At 36.3% G+C, this 18,146-nt stretch overlaps 1 protein-coding gene and 1 long non-coding RNA gene across 2 annotated transcripts; both read left to right on the top strand.

Annotated features, from left to right (window-relative positions):
* Positions 1-921: 921 nt before the first annotated feature.
* LOC130592128 (uncharacterized) lies at positions 922-2,381 on the top strand. The gene is made up of 2 exons (XR_008970315.1): positions 922-1,012; positions 2,174-2,381. It is a non-coding gene; the product is annotated as an uncharacterized LOC130592128 (long non-coding RNA).
* A 9,109-nt stretch (positions 2,382-11,490) lies between these two features.
* On the top strand, positions 11,491-14,554 carry LOC125493365 (uncharacterized). Its single transcript, XM_048636642.2, has 8 exons — positions 11,491-11,614; positions 11,708-11,950; positions 12,217-12,458; positions 12,622-12,834; positions 12,921-13,013; positions 13,600-13,704; positions 13,792-14,226; positions 14,412-14,554. The coding sequence occupies exons 1-8, from the start codon at positions 11,491-11,493 to the stop codon at positions 14,457-14,459; spliced, it is 1,503 nt and encodes a 500-aa protein (XP_048492599.2). The 3' UTR covers positions 14,460-14,554.
* Positions 14,555-18,146: the final 3,592 nt, after the last annotated feature.

Raw genomic sequence — 18,146 nt, 5'->3', positions numbered from 1 at the left:
AGGATTAATGGATTAACTAAAGAGTTAGGTGTAAATGAATCAAGTCGTATGAGTGTTTGCGCTGACGCGTGTATTATTGAATCCATTTATTTGAATGGATATTAATTGTGTGTATATTTGCTAATGTGTATAATGTTATTTTGTTATGACTTGATTGTTTATGATATTATATATTTCGAATGCGTATTCGAGAAAACTTATATGATTTGATTAAGTAAATGAATTTCAAACGAGATCTCTGCAAATCGAAGTAGAGATTTTCTTTGCTCCTTGTTTTCGAGAATCAAGTTGAAGTAGAGAAGCAAAAGATGATGGTAGAATGGAGGCTGGCTATTCATGTCTTTGGAGCTTGAGATTTTGGTTTTCTCAAAATAACTGTTTGCAAGTTTCGAGGACGAAACTTTAAATAAGGGTGGTAGTATGTAATAGCCCTGTTTTTTAGAACGTTTTATTAATGATAATTATATTTATTAAGTTGATTATGTTTCGGAAATATTTATTTTATTTGTGATGTTGAATGTGAATTATATTGTCGTGTTCGTAATATATATATTTATTTAATTTTATGGTGTTATTATTGATATATTTTGGATTTTAAGTTTAAGTTGAGTGGTATTTGACCCAAATAGGAAATCAAAGTTGGTCTTGCACCTCCCCTTTTGTCGGTTTAAAAATTAAACCCCAACCCAATTGTTTTCTTCTTCCCCGTAAAACCACAAACCCAAAATGAAACCCTCCCCTGTTCTTTTGCTCGACGAACCGAAACCCCAACCCCAGCGAAACCCCAGCGAACCTGACCTCCTCTTTCTCGTTCGCCGTCGCCGCACGACTCTTCTGTCTCGCCGGAGCCGCGTCGAACCATTGTAGCCCTGTCGTCGCTGCTGGTCTGTTCTCGTTTTCCCCCTATTCGCGCTGCTGCTATCTCGCCGGTGCTGCTGTCGTTGATATGTCACCTCGCCGGAGCTTCGAGCTCTCTTGCCATGCGTGTCGTCCCTGCTCCAAATGAGCAGAGGTAAAACCTAGTACCTATTCATTCCAATTTCTGATTTCTTTTTAAAATTCAGAAATACCAAGCCCATGTTTATCCTTTAATACTTGATTATGTTTTGTGCTTGTGGTGGTTGCTGTTATGGTGGTGTTCTTGCTTTTCTTCTCTTCTTGTACTATTATTGTTGTTTTAGTTATAATTGTGGTGGACTGGTGGTTGTCGTTTGTGATGTTGTTCTTCTGTTCTTGTTATTGTTGTGTTATTGTTAGTGTTGTCATTGTTATGTTGTTGTCCTGTTCTTTTTTCTACTCCAGAAATTAGTTGGTTCATGGTGCTCGTGTAGTTGGTTGTTGTTGTAGTGTTGTTGCAAGGATTGTTGTGGTCGGTTATTTTTAAAATGGGTTGCTAAAGTGGTGTAGTTATTTGTGGTGATTATTGTTGGGTTGTTGTGGATATGGTGGTGTTGTTGCGTATGGTTGTAAAGGATTTCTATATTGAGAATTAAGTAAATTAGAAGGTTAAAGGTTGATAATTTCTAGATTGAGATTGGTTATGGTTTCAGTTTGTAGTTTAGATTAGTTTCAGGATAGTTATTAATTATTGTTATTGTTGTGAGGTTATTGTTGGAATATGATTTTGGAGTGGAGTATCTTTCAGAGTTGTGAAGGAGATTGTGTTGTTGAAACTGGATTGCGATTCAGGTAACTTTTATGTTTAGTAAAATTATTTACTCATGCCCATGTGCGTGTGGATTTCTGTTCTGTTTTTATAATACTTAAGTTCGTACTATGGCCATAGATATGAATGTGATGATGAAATGTCATTGATTGATTATGAATACGAAAATTGTTTTGCTGGCTTAGTTTATGAACTGAAAATAGAAAGTGGGCAAGGTATGGGTGGAGGATGGTTACTCTTTTGACCTAATACGGTCGGGTACGCTCTATAACGAACCTTGGGGGTAGTATTGCTGAGCTCCATAACGAATCTTGGAGGCAGCGTTTGTCCTTTGTCCAAATCCCGTACTTGCCACTAATTGATTAAGAGAGTGAGCTATGCCAGCGTTGTAACGAGATGAAAATGATTTGAGAAATAAAATGTTTATAACGGGCTGAAGTAAAGGTTACGAGTTTTCCACTCATTTTGGAATTGTGTTTGTTTTGTATTTTCTCCCTGAATTTGCAGGTTTGGTATCAAGAGCTCGAGAATTGAAGTGAAGCAAGATTATGATGTCGTCCTAGATTAAGGATTGAGCTTGTATCTAGTTAGTTGATTGGATAATAGTTTATGATATTTCGTTGTATAATATTTGGGAATTTTAGTTCAGTTATTGGTGTATTTAAGGATGTTTTTCCGCTGCGATTTTATTTAATTAAGAGTTAATTATTGGTTATGGATGCTGAGTGTGTTTTCGTTAGCAGCTCGGAATAGCGGGCTGTTACAAGAAAAACGACTCAGCAGTCAACATAAGTTCAATAATCACATCCATCATCGCATGCTTAGCAGCAATAATCTTGTTGAACATACATATTATATTTCTAGTTCCACATTTCATAATACATCATTAATCACATAGTAGCAAACACGCTAAGGTGACTCCTAACAATGATACGTTTCATATATTCTCATTTAATCAACCTTTTAACTTACCACGATTCCATAGTAGGAATATGAGGTCACCAACTTTGATATAATTAATATACTTTACTTCCTTTAATTGATTTCTTATTAGAAACCCAAACTTATGTTTTCATACTCTATCAATCATTCCCTTATAATGTCGTACATAAACCCTTATCAGGCAATAAATGACATAACAACTTTCATCATAACGATTCCCTATCGGGAATCCAATAACGAGATATGATTCCTTATCGGGAATCCACATAACAAGATACGATTCCTTATCGGGAATCTAACGTTAGTATCACTTACCATGATATGCCTCCTTCTGAGGAAACCAATATCGATATTCATCATCATATACTGAATAAACATTCATTACTTACCTCATATGATTCCTTATCGGGAATCCGATATCAAAACAACTTACCACGATACGATTCCTTATCGGGAATCCACTATCAATATAACTTTCATACTTTGAAATAACATTCCTTTTAACCAGGGGGAAAGAGAACGCGGCGGAGGAGACAAAGCTTACACTCCGACAGTGGGGGTCGTCACCCAACCATTCACTTTACTTTTGGCCAATAACTGTGACTAGTCCGGGTCGTCACCCAACCATTCACTTTACTTTTTCCGCTGATTTCATCAGCCATCCACAGGTTTCATATTACCTGATATATCGCCCGATTATCGCCCCACAGAGCAATGGGCAGGTTTCCCTGTGGGGCCCCCAAGGTTCACAGTCCATGGGGCACTGTTCATGTCACCTCATCCGTCGACTCAGACGAGGCTACTTTCCCTTTCAGATTCTTTCGATTATCGTTCATAACTCAATAACTATTCTTAGAACTATTCCATAGTTATAGTAATCCTTGACAATCATTGAACAAGTAAGGCTTCTTCTTAGAGATATATTAAGCTTGTATTTTAGATAGCTGATTTGAGAATAGTTATTTATTTTTCGATGTATAATATTTGGGAATATTATGTAATAGCCCTGTTTTTAAGAACGTTTATTTAATGCTAATTATATTCATTAAGTTAATTATGTTTCGGAAATCTTATTTTATTTGAGATGTGGAATGTGAATTATATTGTCGTGTTGTAATGTATTTATTTATCTAATTTTATGAGATTATTATTATTATTTTATGTTTTGAATTTTGTGCATTTAGTTGAGCGGTATTTGGCCCAAATAGAAAACGAAGTCGGGTCCCCATCCTTTAATGTTGTCGGTTGCTTTTGAAAGATAACCCACAAATTCTCCCTTCATTGTCGGTCAAGTGAGTAACCAAAATCCCAAACCCCATTTCCTCTCTCTCCCCGTGAGAACTCAAAACCCCAAGAAACCCCAAATCCCCTGTTTCTCTTTTCTCTCGTTCTCATCTGCTTCCCTTTCACGGTGCTTCGTCGCTGCTCGGAGTTGCTGCTCGTCGGAGCTTTGATGTCGGCCACCGCGGTGTGTTTCTCTCTCCTCCCTCGAAACACTCTCTCTCCTCTGCTCGTGCTGTGCTGCGGGTCCTATGATTGTCGTTCACTTGTGGTGATGCGCCGCTGATCTGCCGGTGCTACCTTGCCGGTGAAACATCGTGGTCGTTGCTGTCGTGGTTGTTTTCTTTCTCTTTTTCTTCTTGTTGCTGCTGCTGCCGTGATTTTTCCCTCCCCTGTTTTGGCTCGGTGCTGCTCTTCTCGCCGGTGTTACTGTTGTTGTTGTGTACTTGTTGTTGGGCTACTACTACTGTTGTCCCATTCTTTCCTTTCCAGAAATCAGTTGGTTGTGTGTGAGTGAAGCCACACTAAGCCGACGTTACTACTAGGTAGTTTTCTTGTACTGTTTTTTCCTCTTGTGGATTTGTTGTTGTTGAATTATAATTGTAATTGATATTATATGGTGGTGCAATGTTGTTGTTGTTAGAGTTATCGCAGTCTCACTAAATTACAAATTAGTTTTGTAGTTGATTGCTAATCTCAGTTAGTATTTCCAAGATTTCATAAAAGAGTTATGGGTTACGATTTCTTATGTTAATTTAGTATAATTCGTTAGTGATTGTTACTACTAGTAATATGTTAGATTGGAGTTGGCAAGATAAGTTTGGAAGTTATATAGAATTAGTTAGTTTCTAGTTGTGGCATTTAGTTTGATTAGCATAGTGGATTGCGTTAGATTAGATTAGTTAAGATTAGTTATTAATTATTGTTATTATTCTGAGGTTAATGTTGGAGGATTGTTATGAATTTCAAGAGAGTTGATGGAGTTGTGAAGTTCTCAAAATTCTTATTGTCGAAGCTACGGGACTGGATTGCGATTCAGGTAACTTTTATGTTCGGTTAAATAATTTACTCATGCCCATGTGTGTGTGGATCTATGTTTTTGATACTTAAGTTCGTACTATGGCCATAGATATGAATGTGATGATGAAATGTCATTGATTGATTATGAATACGCAACTTTTTTGCTGGCTTAGTTTATGAACTGAAAATAGAAAGTGGGCAAGGTATGGGTGGAGGATGGTTACTCTTTTGACCTGATACGGTCGACTACGCTCCATAACGAACCTTGGGGGTAGTATTGCTGGGCTCCATAACAAACCTTGGAGGCAGCGTTTGTCTTTTGTCCAAAGCCTGTACTTGCCACTAATTTGTTTAAGAGAGTGAACTATGCCAGCGTTGTAATGGAAAGAAATGATTTGACAAATAAAATGTTTATAACGGGCTGAAATAAAGGTTACGAGTTTTCCACTCATTTTGGAATTTTGTTTGTTTTGTATTTCTCCCCTTAATTTGCAGGTTTGATATTCAGAGCTCGGAATTCGAAGTGAAGCAAGATCAAGGTGTCATAGTGGCTTAAGGATTAAGCTTGTATTTTAGATAGCTGATTTGAGAATAGTTATTTATGTTTCGTTGTATATGATATTTGAGAATATTATTGGAGATATTGGTGTATTTAAGGATATTTTTCCGCTGCGAAGTAATTTATTTAAGAGTTAATTATTGTTTATGGATCTTAAGTGCGTTTAGTTAGCAGCTCGAAAGAGCGGGCTGTTACAAGATGGTATCAGAGCAACCTTGCGACCGTATGCCTAGTTGGCTACCTAGCGAGGGTAAAAGATTCTTGGGAATGTTTGAAATCAATTTGGGATTATTAGTGGTTAAGAATTGGTGATCAGGAATTAGGAATTTGAAGCTTGAGTGTATAAGTGCTTGCGCTGTTGCGTGTGCTATATGATTTCATCTATGTAAAGGTGTAGTGTCCTAAGTTGTTTATGATGGTGTTTTTGTTGAGAAAATTGTATGATTTGGTTAAGTAAAACAATTTCAAACGATATCTCTATGAATGAGAAGTCTGGAATCCTATGCTGAAATTTTTGCCCCTTTTGTTTTCTTTGCTCCTCGATTATGTTATTGAGTTGGAGTGGAGATACAAAGCTTATGGTAGAATTAAGGTTGGATGTCTGATATCTTACGAGTTTGAGATTTTGGTTTTATTTAAATTATTATTTTCAAGTTTCGAGGACGAAACTTTAAATAAGGGTGGTAGTATGTAATAGCCCTGTTTTTAAGAACGTTTATTTAATGCTGATTATATTCATTAAGTTAATTATGTTTCGGAAATCTTATTTTATTTGAGATGTGGAATGTGAATTATATTGTCGTGTTGTAATGTTTTATTTATCTAATTTTATGAGATTATTATTATTATTATTTTATGTTTTGAATTTTGTGCATTTAGTTGAGCGGTATTTGGCCCAAATAGAAAACGAAGTCGGGTCCCCATCCTTTAATGTTGTCGGTTGCTTTTGAAAGATAACCCACAAATTCTCCCTTCATTGTCGGTCAAGTGAGTAACCAAAATCCCAAACCCCATTTCCTCTCTCTCCCCGTGAGAACTCAAAACCCCAAGAAACCCCAAATCCCCTGTTTCTCTTTTCTTTTGTTCTCATTTGCTTCCCTTTCACGGCTGGGCTTCGTCGCTGCTCGGAGTTGCTACTCGTTGGAGCTTTGATGTCGGCCACCGCAGTGTGTTTCTTTCTCCTCCCTCGAAACACTCTCTCTCCTCTGCTCGTGCTGTGCTGCGGGTCCTATGATTATCGTTCACTTGCGGTGATGCGCCGCTGATCTGCCGGTGCTACCTTGCAGATGAAACATCGTGGTCGTTGCTGTCGTGGTTGTTTTCTTTCTCTTTTCCTTCTTGTTGCTGCTGCTGCCGTGGTTTTTCCCTCCCCTGTTTTGGCTCGCTGCTGCTCTTCTCGCCGATGTTACTGTTGTTGTTGTGTACTTGCTGTTGGGCTACTGCTACTGTTGTCCCATTCTTTCCTCTCCAGAAATCAGTTGGTGTTGTGTGTGAGTGAAGCCACACTAAGCCGACGTTACTACTAGGTAGTTTTCTTGTACTGTTTTTTCCTCTTGTGGATTTGTTGTTGTTGAATTATAATTGTAATTGATATTATATGGTGGTTGCAATGTTGTTGTTGTTAGAGTTATCGTAGTCTCACTAAATTACAAATTAGTTTTGTAGTTGATTGCTAATCTCAGTTAGTATTTCCAAGATTTCATAAAAGAGTTATGGGTTACGATTTCTTATGTTAATTTAGTATAATTCGTTAGTGATTGTTACTACTAGTAATATAATAGATTGGAGTTGGCAAGATAAGTTTGGAAGTTATATAGAATTAGTTAATTTCTAGTTGTGGCATTTAGTTTGATTAGCATAGTGGATTGCGTTAGATTAGATTAGTTAAGATTAGTTATTAATTATTGTTATTATTCTGAGGTTAATGTTGGAGGATTGTTATGAATTTCAAGAGAGTTGATGGAGTTGTGAAGTTCTCAAAATTCTTATTGTCGAAGCTAAGGGACTGGATTGCGATTCAGGTAACTTTTATGTTCAGTAAAAATAAGTTACACATGCCCATGTGTGTGTGGATCTATGTTTTTGATACTTAAGTTCGTACTATGGCCATAGATATGAATGTGATGATGAAATGTCATTGATTGATTATGAATACGTAACTGTTTTGCTGGCTTAGTTTATGAACTGAAAATAGAAAGTGGGCAAGCTATGGGTGGAGGATGGTTACTCTTTTGACCTGATACGGTCGACTACGCTCCATAACGAACCTTGGGGGTAGTATTGCTGGGCTCCATAACGAAGCTTGGAGGCAGCGTTTGTCTTTTGTCCAAAGCCTGTACTTGCCACTAATTTGTTTAAGAGAGTGAACTATGCCAGCATTGTAACGGAAAGAAATGATTTGACAAATTAAATGTTTATAACGGGCTGAAGTAAAGGTTACGAGTTTTCCACTCATTTTGGAATTTTGTTTGTTTTGTATTTCTCCCCTTAATTTGCAGGTTTGATATTCAGAGCTCGGAATTCGAAGTGAAGCAAGATCAAGGTGTCATAGTGGCTTAAGGATTAAGCTTGTATTTTAGATAGCTGATTTGAGAATAGTTATTTATGTTTCGTTGTATATGATATTTGAGAATATTATTGGAGATATTGGTGTATTTAAGGATATTTTTCCGCTGCGAAGTAATTTATTTAAGAGTTAATTATTGTTTATGGATCTTAAGTGCGTTTAGTTAGCAGCTCGAAAGAGCGGGCTGTTACAATATCATTATAACTCTGGGGGTCGTGTTATTGGGATGACACAAAATGTTCGTCTTGATGATAGAAGTTTAAAGCAAGCACATCGTTATGTCTTGCTTCACTCAGATGAGATGAAACCTGTCATTCAGTAAGTAGCACCATGAGTTATATTACAAGAGTTCATCAAATTCATAAAAATCGTCAGATAACATTGCATTTTGGCTTGTTTTTAGTGAATTTGTAAGTCAAAAGCGAGAAGAGACTCAAATTACAGAAAATCAGTCGAACGACACCATCAAAATGAATGGATAATCCATGAATTCTCAGAATGGTTGCAAAACCAGGTTTTAAGCCTTGTAAATTTGATCATTGTATTCCTTTTTTAAGTTATGACCTACATCATTTAACCTATACTATCTTTTATTCATAGGTTCACAATATAGATGATAGTAGTATACAAGGAAAGGTGAGAAGAGCTTTAGCACGTGGTCCATTAAATCGTGTGAAAAGGGTGAAAGGTTTTCTAACTAGTGGCTGTAAATTTGATGTCATGGATCGTGAACGACATCGAAAGACACAAAATTCTGGAATTATGGTTGAAGCTGAAGGCCAAGAGTACTTTGGAAAGCTGAAAGCAATTTATGAGTTGAATTACTATGGTTCCTACAAGGTTGTAATATTTGGATGTGATTGGGTAGACATCCACAGGGGTTTAAAGACAAATGCAAATGGAAGTGTGTGTGTGAACTTCTCTAAGTTGATGCATACTGGTCTATATTTGTATGACGATCCATTTATTCTCTCATCTCAAGCAAAACAAGTATTTTATGTTGAGGATGAGATGCAAAAAGGATGGTTTCATGTTATTAGAACCAAGCCTAGGGACTTGTTTGAAGTAGGCTATGATGGACTTAATTAGTTTGCTGTTATGTTTTTCTAGTAGAGTTTGCAAATTTTTCTATCATACCAAAATCGAGATTCTGTGTACTTTGGCTTTTTTCATGTGATCGAGAAGTGTTTATAAAAGTGCTATTGATCTTAGTTAATTGTACGTACCATTATACCTTTTACATGTCATCTTTCAAAACTACCTATTTTGATTTCTGGCAATAGGATTATTTTGTTTTTTTTTTTTGCTTTCATTGAGCTTTCTAGAAGAAAAATTAAATTGAAGAAATAAGCTAGATTGCGTAATTAGAAACTTGCTATAAAGCTCCATAAACTCAACAAATGAGAACTAGTTGTAGCTTAGCATATTTAGGTGTGACTGCTAGTATCTGCATCAAATTCCTTGCTCTAGAAGCTTATGATGCTATTGATAACTCTGTTACGCATGGCTGACTGTTGCATTCTTCCATATGGGCCCATGTTAGATATGAGGTTTAGCTATTTGAAAAAGATATGTGACTATGACAACATAACTCGATGAATATGGGGAGCATCCTTTACATATATGGCAGTAACATTCTCTCATAGCTGTAACATTCTCTCATAGCACACCTAGAATACAGGGTCATCTTATAATAATATGGATTTTCCTAAAGGGTATCCTCGTAGCTGTAACATTCTCTCATAGCACACCAATGTGAATGATGTTGCTGGGAAATGAAGCAGTGAAGTATAATGATTTTGAATAATGTTCCAGCTAGAATGTCTTCTATTTGAATAAATAGAAACAAAAAGATAACCATAGAACGCTGTCCTTTTGCTTTCATGTGTTAGCCATTTTGCTTTGGATTCATTAATATATAGGTTTTGCTTTTGTGACAATTTGGTTTACATGGTAAAACAGATTGGTTTGGATGGGATTCGAATGCTTGATCCTGCTACAAGTCGGACGCTGAGAATTTATCCTTTTGAGACAGTGACAAGATGGGAGGTAGGATGGTTGCTTTAATGTTAATTACTGAAGATTTCTTATAGACATGTTCTTTAAAGCCTCTGTTTGCTTTCATTATTAGGTCTTGGATTCCTATATATTTGCATTTTGGGCGAAAATGCTAGTGGACATTGAATCGAAGCGCATAAGGCTAAAGTCAAACAATTATACTACAAATACAATATTGGACACAGTCACAGCAGCAAGTGTGCAGGTAAATGACATTCTACTATAATTATGACGTTCTCCGAGATTTTTGTAGTTCAACTGTGTTTTCTCCACCACATTTGTGGACTGTGGTAATTGAATAGCTTATTGTAGTGTAGAAATACCCTACTAGGTTCAGGACATGTGACACTATTCTGAGGTTTGGTCAATCAACTCAATAATAATTGTGAAGTTCACAGGCCAACAACATACACAAATAAGTTAGCTTTACAAAACAAAAATGTAAAAGGTCGCGTACAAAATAGATGAAATGTTCATACCAATACGCTCAATGACATCCTTACAGATGTAATTCGACAAACGTTTCCAATCTCCATTTTTTTTAATGAGTAAGGACCGAGATGCCTATCAAATTCAAAATGTTTCACAGTCTGGGCATTTGCTGACACAAGCTCAAAATAGTGAGCTGTCAAACCAAATAATTTTCATAAATGAAACAACCACGCACCAATGTGTATTTGCTGACATGAGCTTCTCCTTGCCAAAATGAATGTTATAGATCTAAATCGACTAGTCTATAATCATGACTAGTAAAATATGTCATTTACGTATGTGGATTTAACCAGGCCAGTAACCCCAGTGTTAATATCTACAAGATAAACTATTTTATGCACAAGTTCCTCATATAATAATAAGTAATTTATGTCATATGTGTTATGCTCTACTATAGGAAGCTAGATAGCTGCAACATCATCAAATAAAAATGAGAGTGACTATAAGGATCGTCCATTAGCACATAGATGCAACAAGTTCTAACCTCTTCTTCTGGAACTCTGATCAATCTTTCTTCTTGTAGATTCCACTTACGAACAATAACCTGTTGTAACCAAAGCAAATGAGCTGCCACCAGTAATCGGAATCCGATCAATAAAGTCAAGGGATTTGCTGTTACTTTTTAACATTGCTGCCTTAGGAAGAATTTTCCAGTGGCCTTTTTTTTCTTTTTTTTTTGAGGGGACAGTGGTCTTTTTATTGTGATGCTTAGAGTGATGTTTCCTTTTCCAAGATCTTCCTGTTCTGTATCTCTGGTTCTGGTATATCAAAATAATAGATTCGTAAGAGAAGTAATATCATCGAATCTGTGTAAGATGGATTTAAAATCTGTGTACTTTGGCTTTTTTCATGTGGTCGAAAAGTATTTACATGTTTTTGTTTTGTAGGAATTGTGACAGTGTTATTATGACATATCGTAGCAAAAGGACACGAGTTGGTGCTGCTTCGGTATCTAATGATGTTGCTTCAGATGCCGCTGCAGCAACTACTTCACGTTCTCCTGCCATGATACCTGAGATGAAGCCCATGGGTTTGAATAACTCACAAGCAGGACAAACACTTTAACCCCCTATTATTCCACATTCAAGTACAACTACTACTCTACCTCAACACAAACCTTCAGCATCTGCTTCATTTTCTCCAGCTACGATTCCACAGTCAAGAGCTACAACTTGTACTATATCTCAGCAAAAACTTTTATCATCTGCTGCCATGATTCCACAGTCAAGAGGAACAGCTTCTACTCTACCTCAGAAAGATCCTTTAGCGTGTGACATGTTACCTCCACTAAAACTCATGGGTTCGAATACCTCACAAGCTGCAAAAAGGACTCATCCTCTTATTATTCTACAGTCAAAGACTAATAGTAAGGTACCTAAAATTAACCCCATGGGTCATAATAGAGCACAACGTACAATGCATCAGAGCTTCCTTCAAACCCTTCACTTATAAGACCATCATAAACATCTCAAAATCCAAGTAAATGGGGACCATTTGGTCCGCCATCTAGTGCAGCATTACCAAAACTATGTAACCAATTATGACTATGTTAAAGCTTCAATTAAGGCATAGCTTATAAAAGAATTGACTCCTTTATCCCATTTTTTCATGGTTTCATATATTCTTTGGCAGATTCTAAGGGTGAACTTCAGTTGATGAGCGGTTCAATTCAGCCCATAGATGTTTGGCACAGTCATGGTGTTAGGTACCATGTGCAATTTAATGAGTTCAACCAACCAATTAGGAAAGGTGGGCATATCTTGGTGCGATTTCTAGGAAGTGTAGCAAAGGATGGGACCTATTGTCCAATTGGAGAAAAGAATTGGCATCATGTTGACGTGAAACTCAAAACTAAGATTGTTATGAAGATGAGAGTATGCATACAAGTTCAAACTAAAATTGTTATAAATATATAATATATATAATATATAATATATATATATATATATATTATATATATATATATATATATATATGTTTCTTATTAGCTATGTCTTATTGATCTTGCATTATTATTTTTTTCTTTTTTCGTTGAAGGAACATTTTGTGATTCCTGAGGATGAGGTCTATAATACATTAGCTCTGCAACGTGTTGACAAATGTTGGAGGCACTATAAACACTCACTTAAATTGACATTCTTCAAACCCAATAAGCTCATTGAGGAAGAACACTATGATATTGTGCCTAGTGGACATACTCGTTCTGAATGGAAACCATTGGTTCAGTATTGGTTCTCACACAAAGGACAGGTACTTCTCTTTTTTCGATTTATTATTATAATGTGTGATACATCTTACTTCTACAATATTAACTAAAACATCCATTGCGAGTGTAGCAATTGTCTCAACTTGGAAAAGCGACACGAGCAGCTCAAAATCAAGTTCATACATTGGGTTCTACTAGTTACGCTAATATACGAGTTGATTATGTAAGGAATAAATTTTCACTCAAAGTTTCAAAATCAAGTTTATTTTATCTTTAGTGATCAAGATTCGTTATTAAGACGTTTGTATCTGTATTATGAAACCTGCATCAGTCATGGAGCTTATTGCATATGCTTGATTTGAATCTGGCTTTTCATGGTCTTTTTTTTTTTTTTTAGTATGCATTCTTCTACTTGACAGTGGGGCTAATGAGCTGAGAACTTAGCTCCGTACCAGACAAACTGAAATAGAACTCTGAATGAGGCGGTGACAAATGGACTTTTGCCAGTCACACTGTTATTCTGCTTTATGTCAAACAATGATGGATATTCAGACAGAGGCTCAGGGTTCAATAAAAAGAGAGTAATTGTTAAATGGAGAATCATATTGCAGAAAACATGGATAATGAAGAAATTTACTATTAGGAGATGAAGGTGGCGTAGGGAATAATATTCGTAGATTGTTTATGCTATTCATAGTCTTTGGTAATTGTTTATTTGTGTGTCTGCCTAAATTTTAGATTAACGAGAACTATAATATTAAGTTGCATGCTTATTTTAGACTTACTACAAGGTAACTAATTATTTATAGGAAGATGAGCATGGAGAAGAAATGAGCTTGATTGAACTTTGGGAAGCAACTCATAAGAGGAAGGATGGAACCTATCTTGGAGGCACAGACACTTCGGACTTTTTGGTACTTGGTCTAACACATTAGTCTATCTTTGCATTCTATTTTTCTATCATCAGATTTACATAATTTATTCCCTAAAAAATTGTGCAGGAGGATGCAAAGGCAAAGGTTGATTCATTAAAACTTTGTAATCCTACTATGTCTCGTGTTGACGTTGAGAATGAAGCCTTTCAAGCTGTCATGAATGGAGATGAAGTACCTGAACGACCCCAGGGATATGGATTTGGGGTGAAAAAAAGTGATATTCATGGGGTGCGTGGTGAACTTAGAAAAGAAGGTTATGGAAAACTTAAAAGGAGACATGTGGAACTTGAAAACATTGTGGAAACATCTTTATTGAAGAAGAGAAATGAGGAACTTGAAAAACAAAACAAAGAGATGACTAACAAGTTTGATGAGCATACTAAGATGATGAAGACCGTTGCTACACATTTTTCTCTAGTGTTCGATGCGGTGCGTGATGGAAAAGCTTCTACTGAACTTATAGATGCTGCAAAGTCAGCTATGCATTTGATTACTACAGAGGTATTGTTATAATATTATCATTCATTGTTTCATTTGAATTATCAAAATCAAGTTGCACCATCTAGTTACCTATTCTTTTCTTTTGTCATTAACTAACTTTTTTACATCTTTTATAATTGAACATCACTATAATATATCACATTATATAAGATTACTTATTATGTCATTCTTTGTTTTTTTTCAAGGATCAAGATGATGGTGAAGGAAAAGAAGCCAAGGATCCATTAAATTAGTACAACTCGTAAAGTTATTAATGATTGAAAAGGTCCTGTAAAAGATATATTTCTTTTGTTATGTTTTTTTTGTAAGGTTTTAAGAAGTTGATATAGTAGACATTATCTAATTGACTTATTTGTGATCGAACAAAATATTTTAGTGTGTATTTGTTAATTAAGACAGATATTAATATTATTATATATATATTATTGGTCATTTCTACTTAAGTATTTTTTATTGGAAAATTGCTTATAATATATTATATTTGATCCATATCCAATTAAATAATGGTTATTATTATTAGATGTTTTTTCTAGGCTAAAATCTCGACACTTTTTTGTGTTAAGAGTTATTTTGGCTCTAAAAATTTATTTATGGAGGTAAAATAATCTTAACGCTAGAATGTGTCTAGAGCATATTGCGCGACGCAAAAAAGCGTTGAGAAACCCAACACAAAACAGCATCACACACATTTCAAGTCGCAGAAAAGCGTTGAGAAAGTCAACACAAAAAAGCGTCGCAAGTCATACTAACGCGTCTCTGCGTTGAGAATCTCAACGCAAGAAAGCGTCGAGAATTCTCCACGCCTAAAATCTCGACGCTTTTACAAAGCGTTGAGAATCAATTTCTCAACGCATTTTTCCGTCTAGAATATTGAGGAAAAGCGTTGAGAAAACACTCTTTTTCTAGTAGTGATGGGAATGAAATGAGCAGACTTGCTAAGACGATCCACAATGACCCAAATAATATTATTCCCCTGTGGTGACCTCGGAAGTCCACAAACGAAATCCATTGAGATCGAGTCCCATTTCCATGTAGGAACCTCTAAAGGTTGAATCATCCCTTGAGGCCTTTTGTGCTCACTCTTGACCTTTTGACAAGCCAAACATCTCGAGACATACTTAGCGACGTACGTCTTCATATGAGGCCACCAAAAAGGCTGCTTGAGATCTTTGTACATTTTATCCCCTCCAGGAAGAGTTAAATATTGTGCTGAATGAGCTTCCTCTAAGATCTTTTCCTTCAACTCAAGAATATTAGGAACACACCATCTCCCTTTGAATCTCACGCTACCATCCTCAGCCACTGTGAAATTGACAGGCTCATTAGCTTGCTCGTCCTTTAAAAATTGATCATATACTTGTGCTTTCTTGATCTCATCATACAAAGTGGACTTAATCATAAGAGAGTTAAGCTAAGCTCCCAATTGCACTATTCCCACATCAAGATTCTGAAACTCCACTCGAAGACGATTCCTCGAATGCATGGTCGGCAAACAGTGAGAGGATTTCCTACTAAGTGCATCTGCAACAACATTAGTCTTACCCACTAGTAGAATAAATGCTATTTGCTGCGGTCAAAAAGAGGCCTATTGCGGCGGTTTTGAGCGCGCAGCAATTAAGGGTGCAGCAATTAAGGGCGCAGCAATTAAGGGCGCAGCAATAGGTATTAATTATATTGCTGTGGTTAAAAACCGCAGCAATATTTTCCCATATTGCTGCGGTTTTTGGGCAAAAATCGCAGCAATATATGTTTTTATATTAAAAAAAGTAAAACATATTGCTGCGGTTTTTGGGTAAAAACCGCAGCAATAGACCCTGGTGCAATAATTTTTTTTTTTTTTTTTTTTTTGCATTTTGTAATTAAATTTGTGAGAGTCAAACCATATTCAAGCCCCAAATGTATAGCAAATGAGTTTGATATTGATAATAACCACAAATTTTCAAAGGCAAATAATACTATAAAATGTAGGAAAAATTGTGAATAACCACCTGCCAGATACCCTTATTTCAAAATAACCACCCCAATTTCATTTGCGTTTAAATAACCACCTCTACTTAGCTTAATGTTTTTAAATACCCACCTCTTAACAGAAAAAGGTGACTCCGTTACCTCTGAGGCCTGTTGACACGCTTTTTATTAAATTTCCCGCCAATTTTCCTCGACTTTGACCTATATATATATATCTCTAACATTGACAAACCTAATCTAAACAAATTTGGCAAAGATCTACTTCAATTCCACTGTGATTCCTCTTGAAGCTCAAAACTGTTGTAGCTTTGCATCCCCTTTTATTGTGTCCCACTTGACCACAATTGCTACATTTGCACTTTGCCATCTTAACCTTCTTTGCTTTCTGTTCAGCCTCTTCCCCTTTTCCTTTTTCCTCTTTTTCAAACTAGGTCTCCCAGGCATAATCTTATGAACTGGTGGTAGAGGATGGGGTAGATCAATTTTTTTCCAGTAATTAACACCAGGTGTGGGGTTGATGGCTTACCTCTATGCATGTAAATATGTCTCTCTACTATAGGCTGCATCAACATAGTCATTTGGATCAACATTCTTGTCCAAAATGCATCTAAGTGCATGCACACAAGGGATTTCTATCAATTGCCAGTGATAACAAGTACATGTCCAATCTTTCAACTGATCACCCCTATGACTAACTTCATACATATCCTCTCTATTAATCTGCAACACACATTTCCTTTACTCTTCCTCCATTCCATCAAAAGTCTTCTTAATATATGACATGTTTTTCCACCGTCACTCACACCTTATTCTCACTGTAAAAAACTGAGTTGCAGATTAGAGAGAAAAAGAAACTTGTCCAGAAAATTGAATGAAGAATTTAAAATGGGGAGGGGAAGGTGAAACAATAATTGAAGTTTGAAGAAGAAACAGGAGAGAGGAAAGAGAGAATAGGAAGAAAAGTATGAAATGTGTGGTTTGTTGGAGGGAGATTAGGTCAGTCAAAAAAAAAAAATGGGCCCCACTGTTAACGGAGTCACCTTTTTCTGTTAAGAGGTAGGTATTTAAAAACGTGAAGCTAAGTAGAGGTGGTTATTTAAATGCAAATGAAATTGGGGTGGTTATTTTGAAACAAGGGTATCTCGCAGGTGGTTATTCACAATTTTTCCTAAAATGTAAATTATACTCAACACCCAAATATATAAAAAATAAGCCTGATATTGATAAAATAACTGAATAATAAATTACAAACAAATATATAATTTCAAATCTAATAAAAAACAACAGTTATAATTAAACGATTAATTACAAAAATAATATAATAAAAACAAAAAATATATTAAGAAAATAAGAAACTGAAAATAAAAATAATCCTAAAACATAAATACAGATCTAAATAACGACAAAAAAAACGAAAAAAAAAGAAAAAAAAAAACAGATCTTGCGCAATTGACGGTCAAGAGATAGACGAAAATCAGATCTGGCCGATTGACGTCGGTGAAGTGATGGACGAAAATCAGATCTCGCTCATTTGACGTCGGTGAAGTGATGGACGAAAATCAGATCTGGCCGATTTCGCGCAATTGACGTCGGTGAAGAGATGAACGGCGACGAAGACTTCGGTTGCGACGGAGACTTCGGTTGCGACGGCTTCTTCATCTTCATCTCTTCTCTTCGTCTCTTCGCTTGGTCATCGGCGACGAGAGAGGAGAGTGGAAGGAGTCTTCGTGCGAGGAATTGAGAGGGAGTGAGGAAGCGGCAGTGAGTGTTGCTGTTAGTGTTGGTGTCGGTGTTAGGTGCGAGAGGAAGAAAGTGAGGGTGGTGAGAGGACTGAGGGTGACGGTGAGAGGTGAGAGGAGAGAGGGTGAAGGAGAGAGGAGTGAGGGTGAGAGTAAACGGCTGTGTGAGTGAAAATAAAACCCTAAGTCTCTAACTGTCTAACTGAGCATGCG

Source organism: Beta vulgaris, chromosome 1, assembly GCF_026745355.1.
Source record: "Beta vulgaris subsp. vulgaris cultivar EL10 chromosome 1, EL10.2, whole genome shotgun sequence".
NCBI classification, from domain to species: domain Eukaryota; kingdom Viridiplantae; phylum Streptophyta; class Magnoliopsida; order Caryophyllales; family Amaranthaceae; genus Beta; species Beta vulgaris.
Note: the sequence above shows the minus strand (reverse complement) of the source record. Positions and strands in the feature narration are given on the sequence as shown.

Bases quoted from the DNA above. Each gene is read 5' to 3' on its own strand.
- LOC125493365 (XM_048636642.2), top strand. From the start codon at position 11,491: ATGACATATCGTAGCAAAAGGACACGAGTTGGTGCTGCTTCGGTATCT. The intron at 11,615-11,707 runs GTTTGAATAACT...ACAAACCTTCAG, and splicing joins ACCTGAGATGAAGCCCATGG to CATCTGCTTCATTTTCTCCA. The intron at 12,459-12,621 runs GTATGCATACAA...TTTTCGTTGAAG, and splicing joins AGATTGTTATGAAGATGAGA to GAACATTTTGTGATTCCTGA.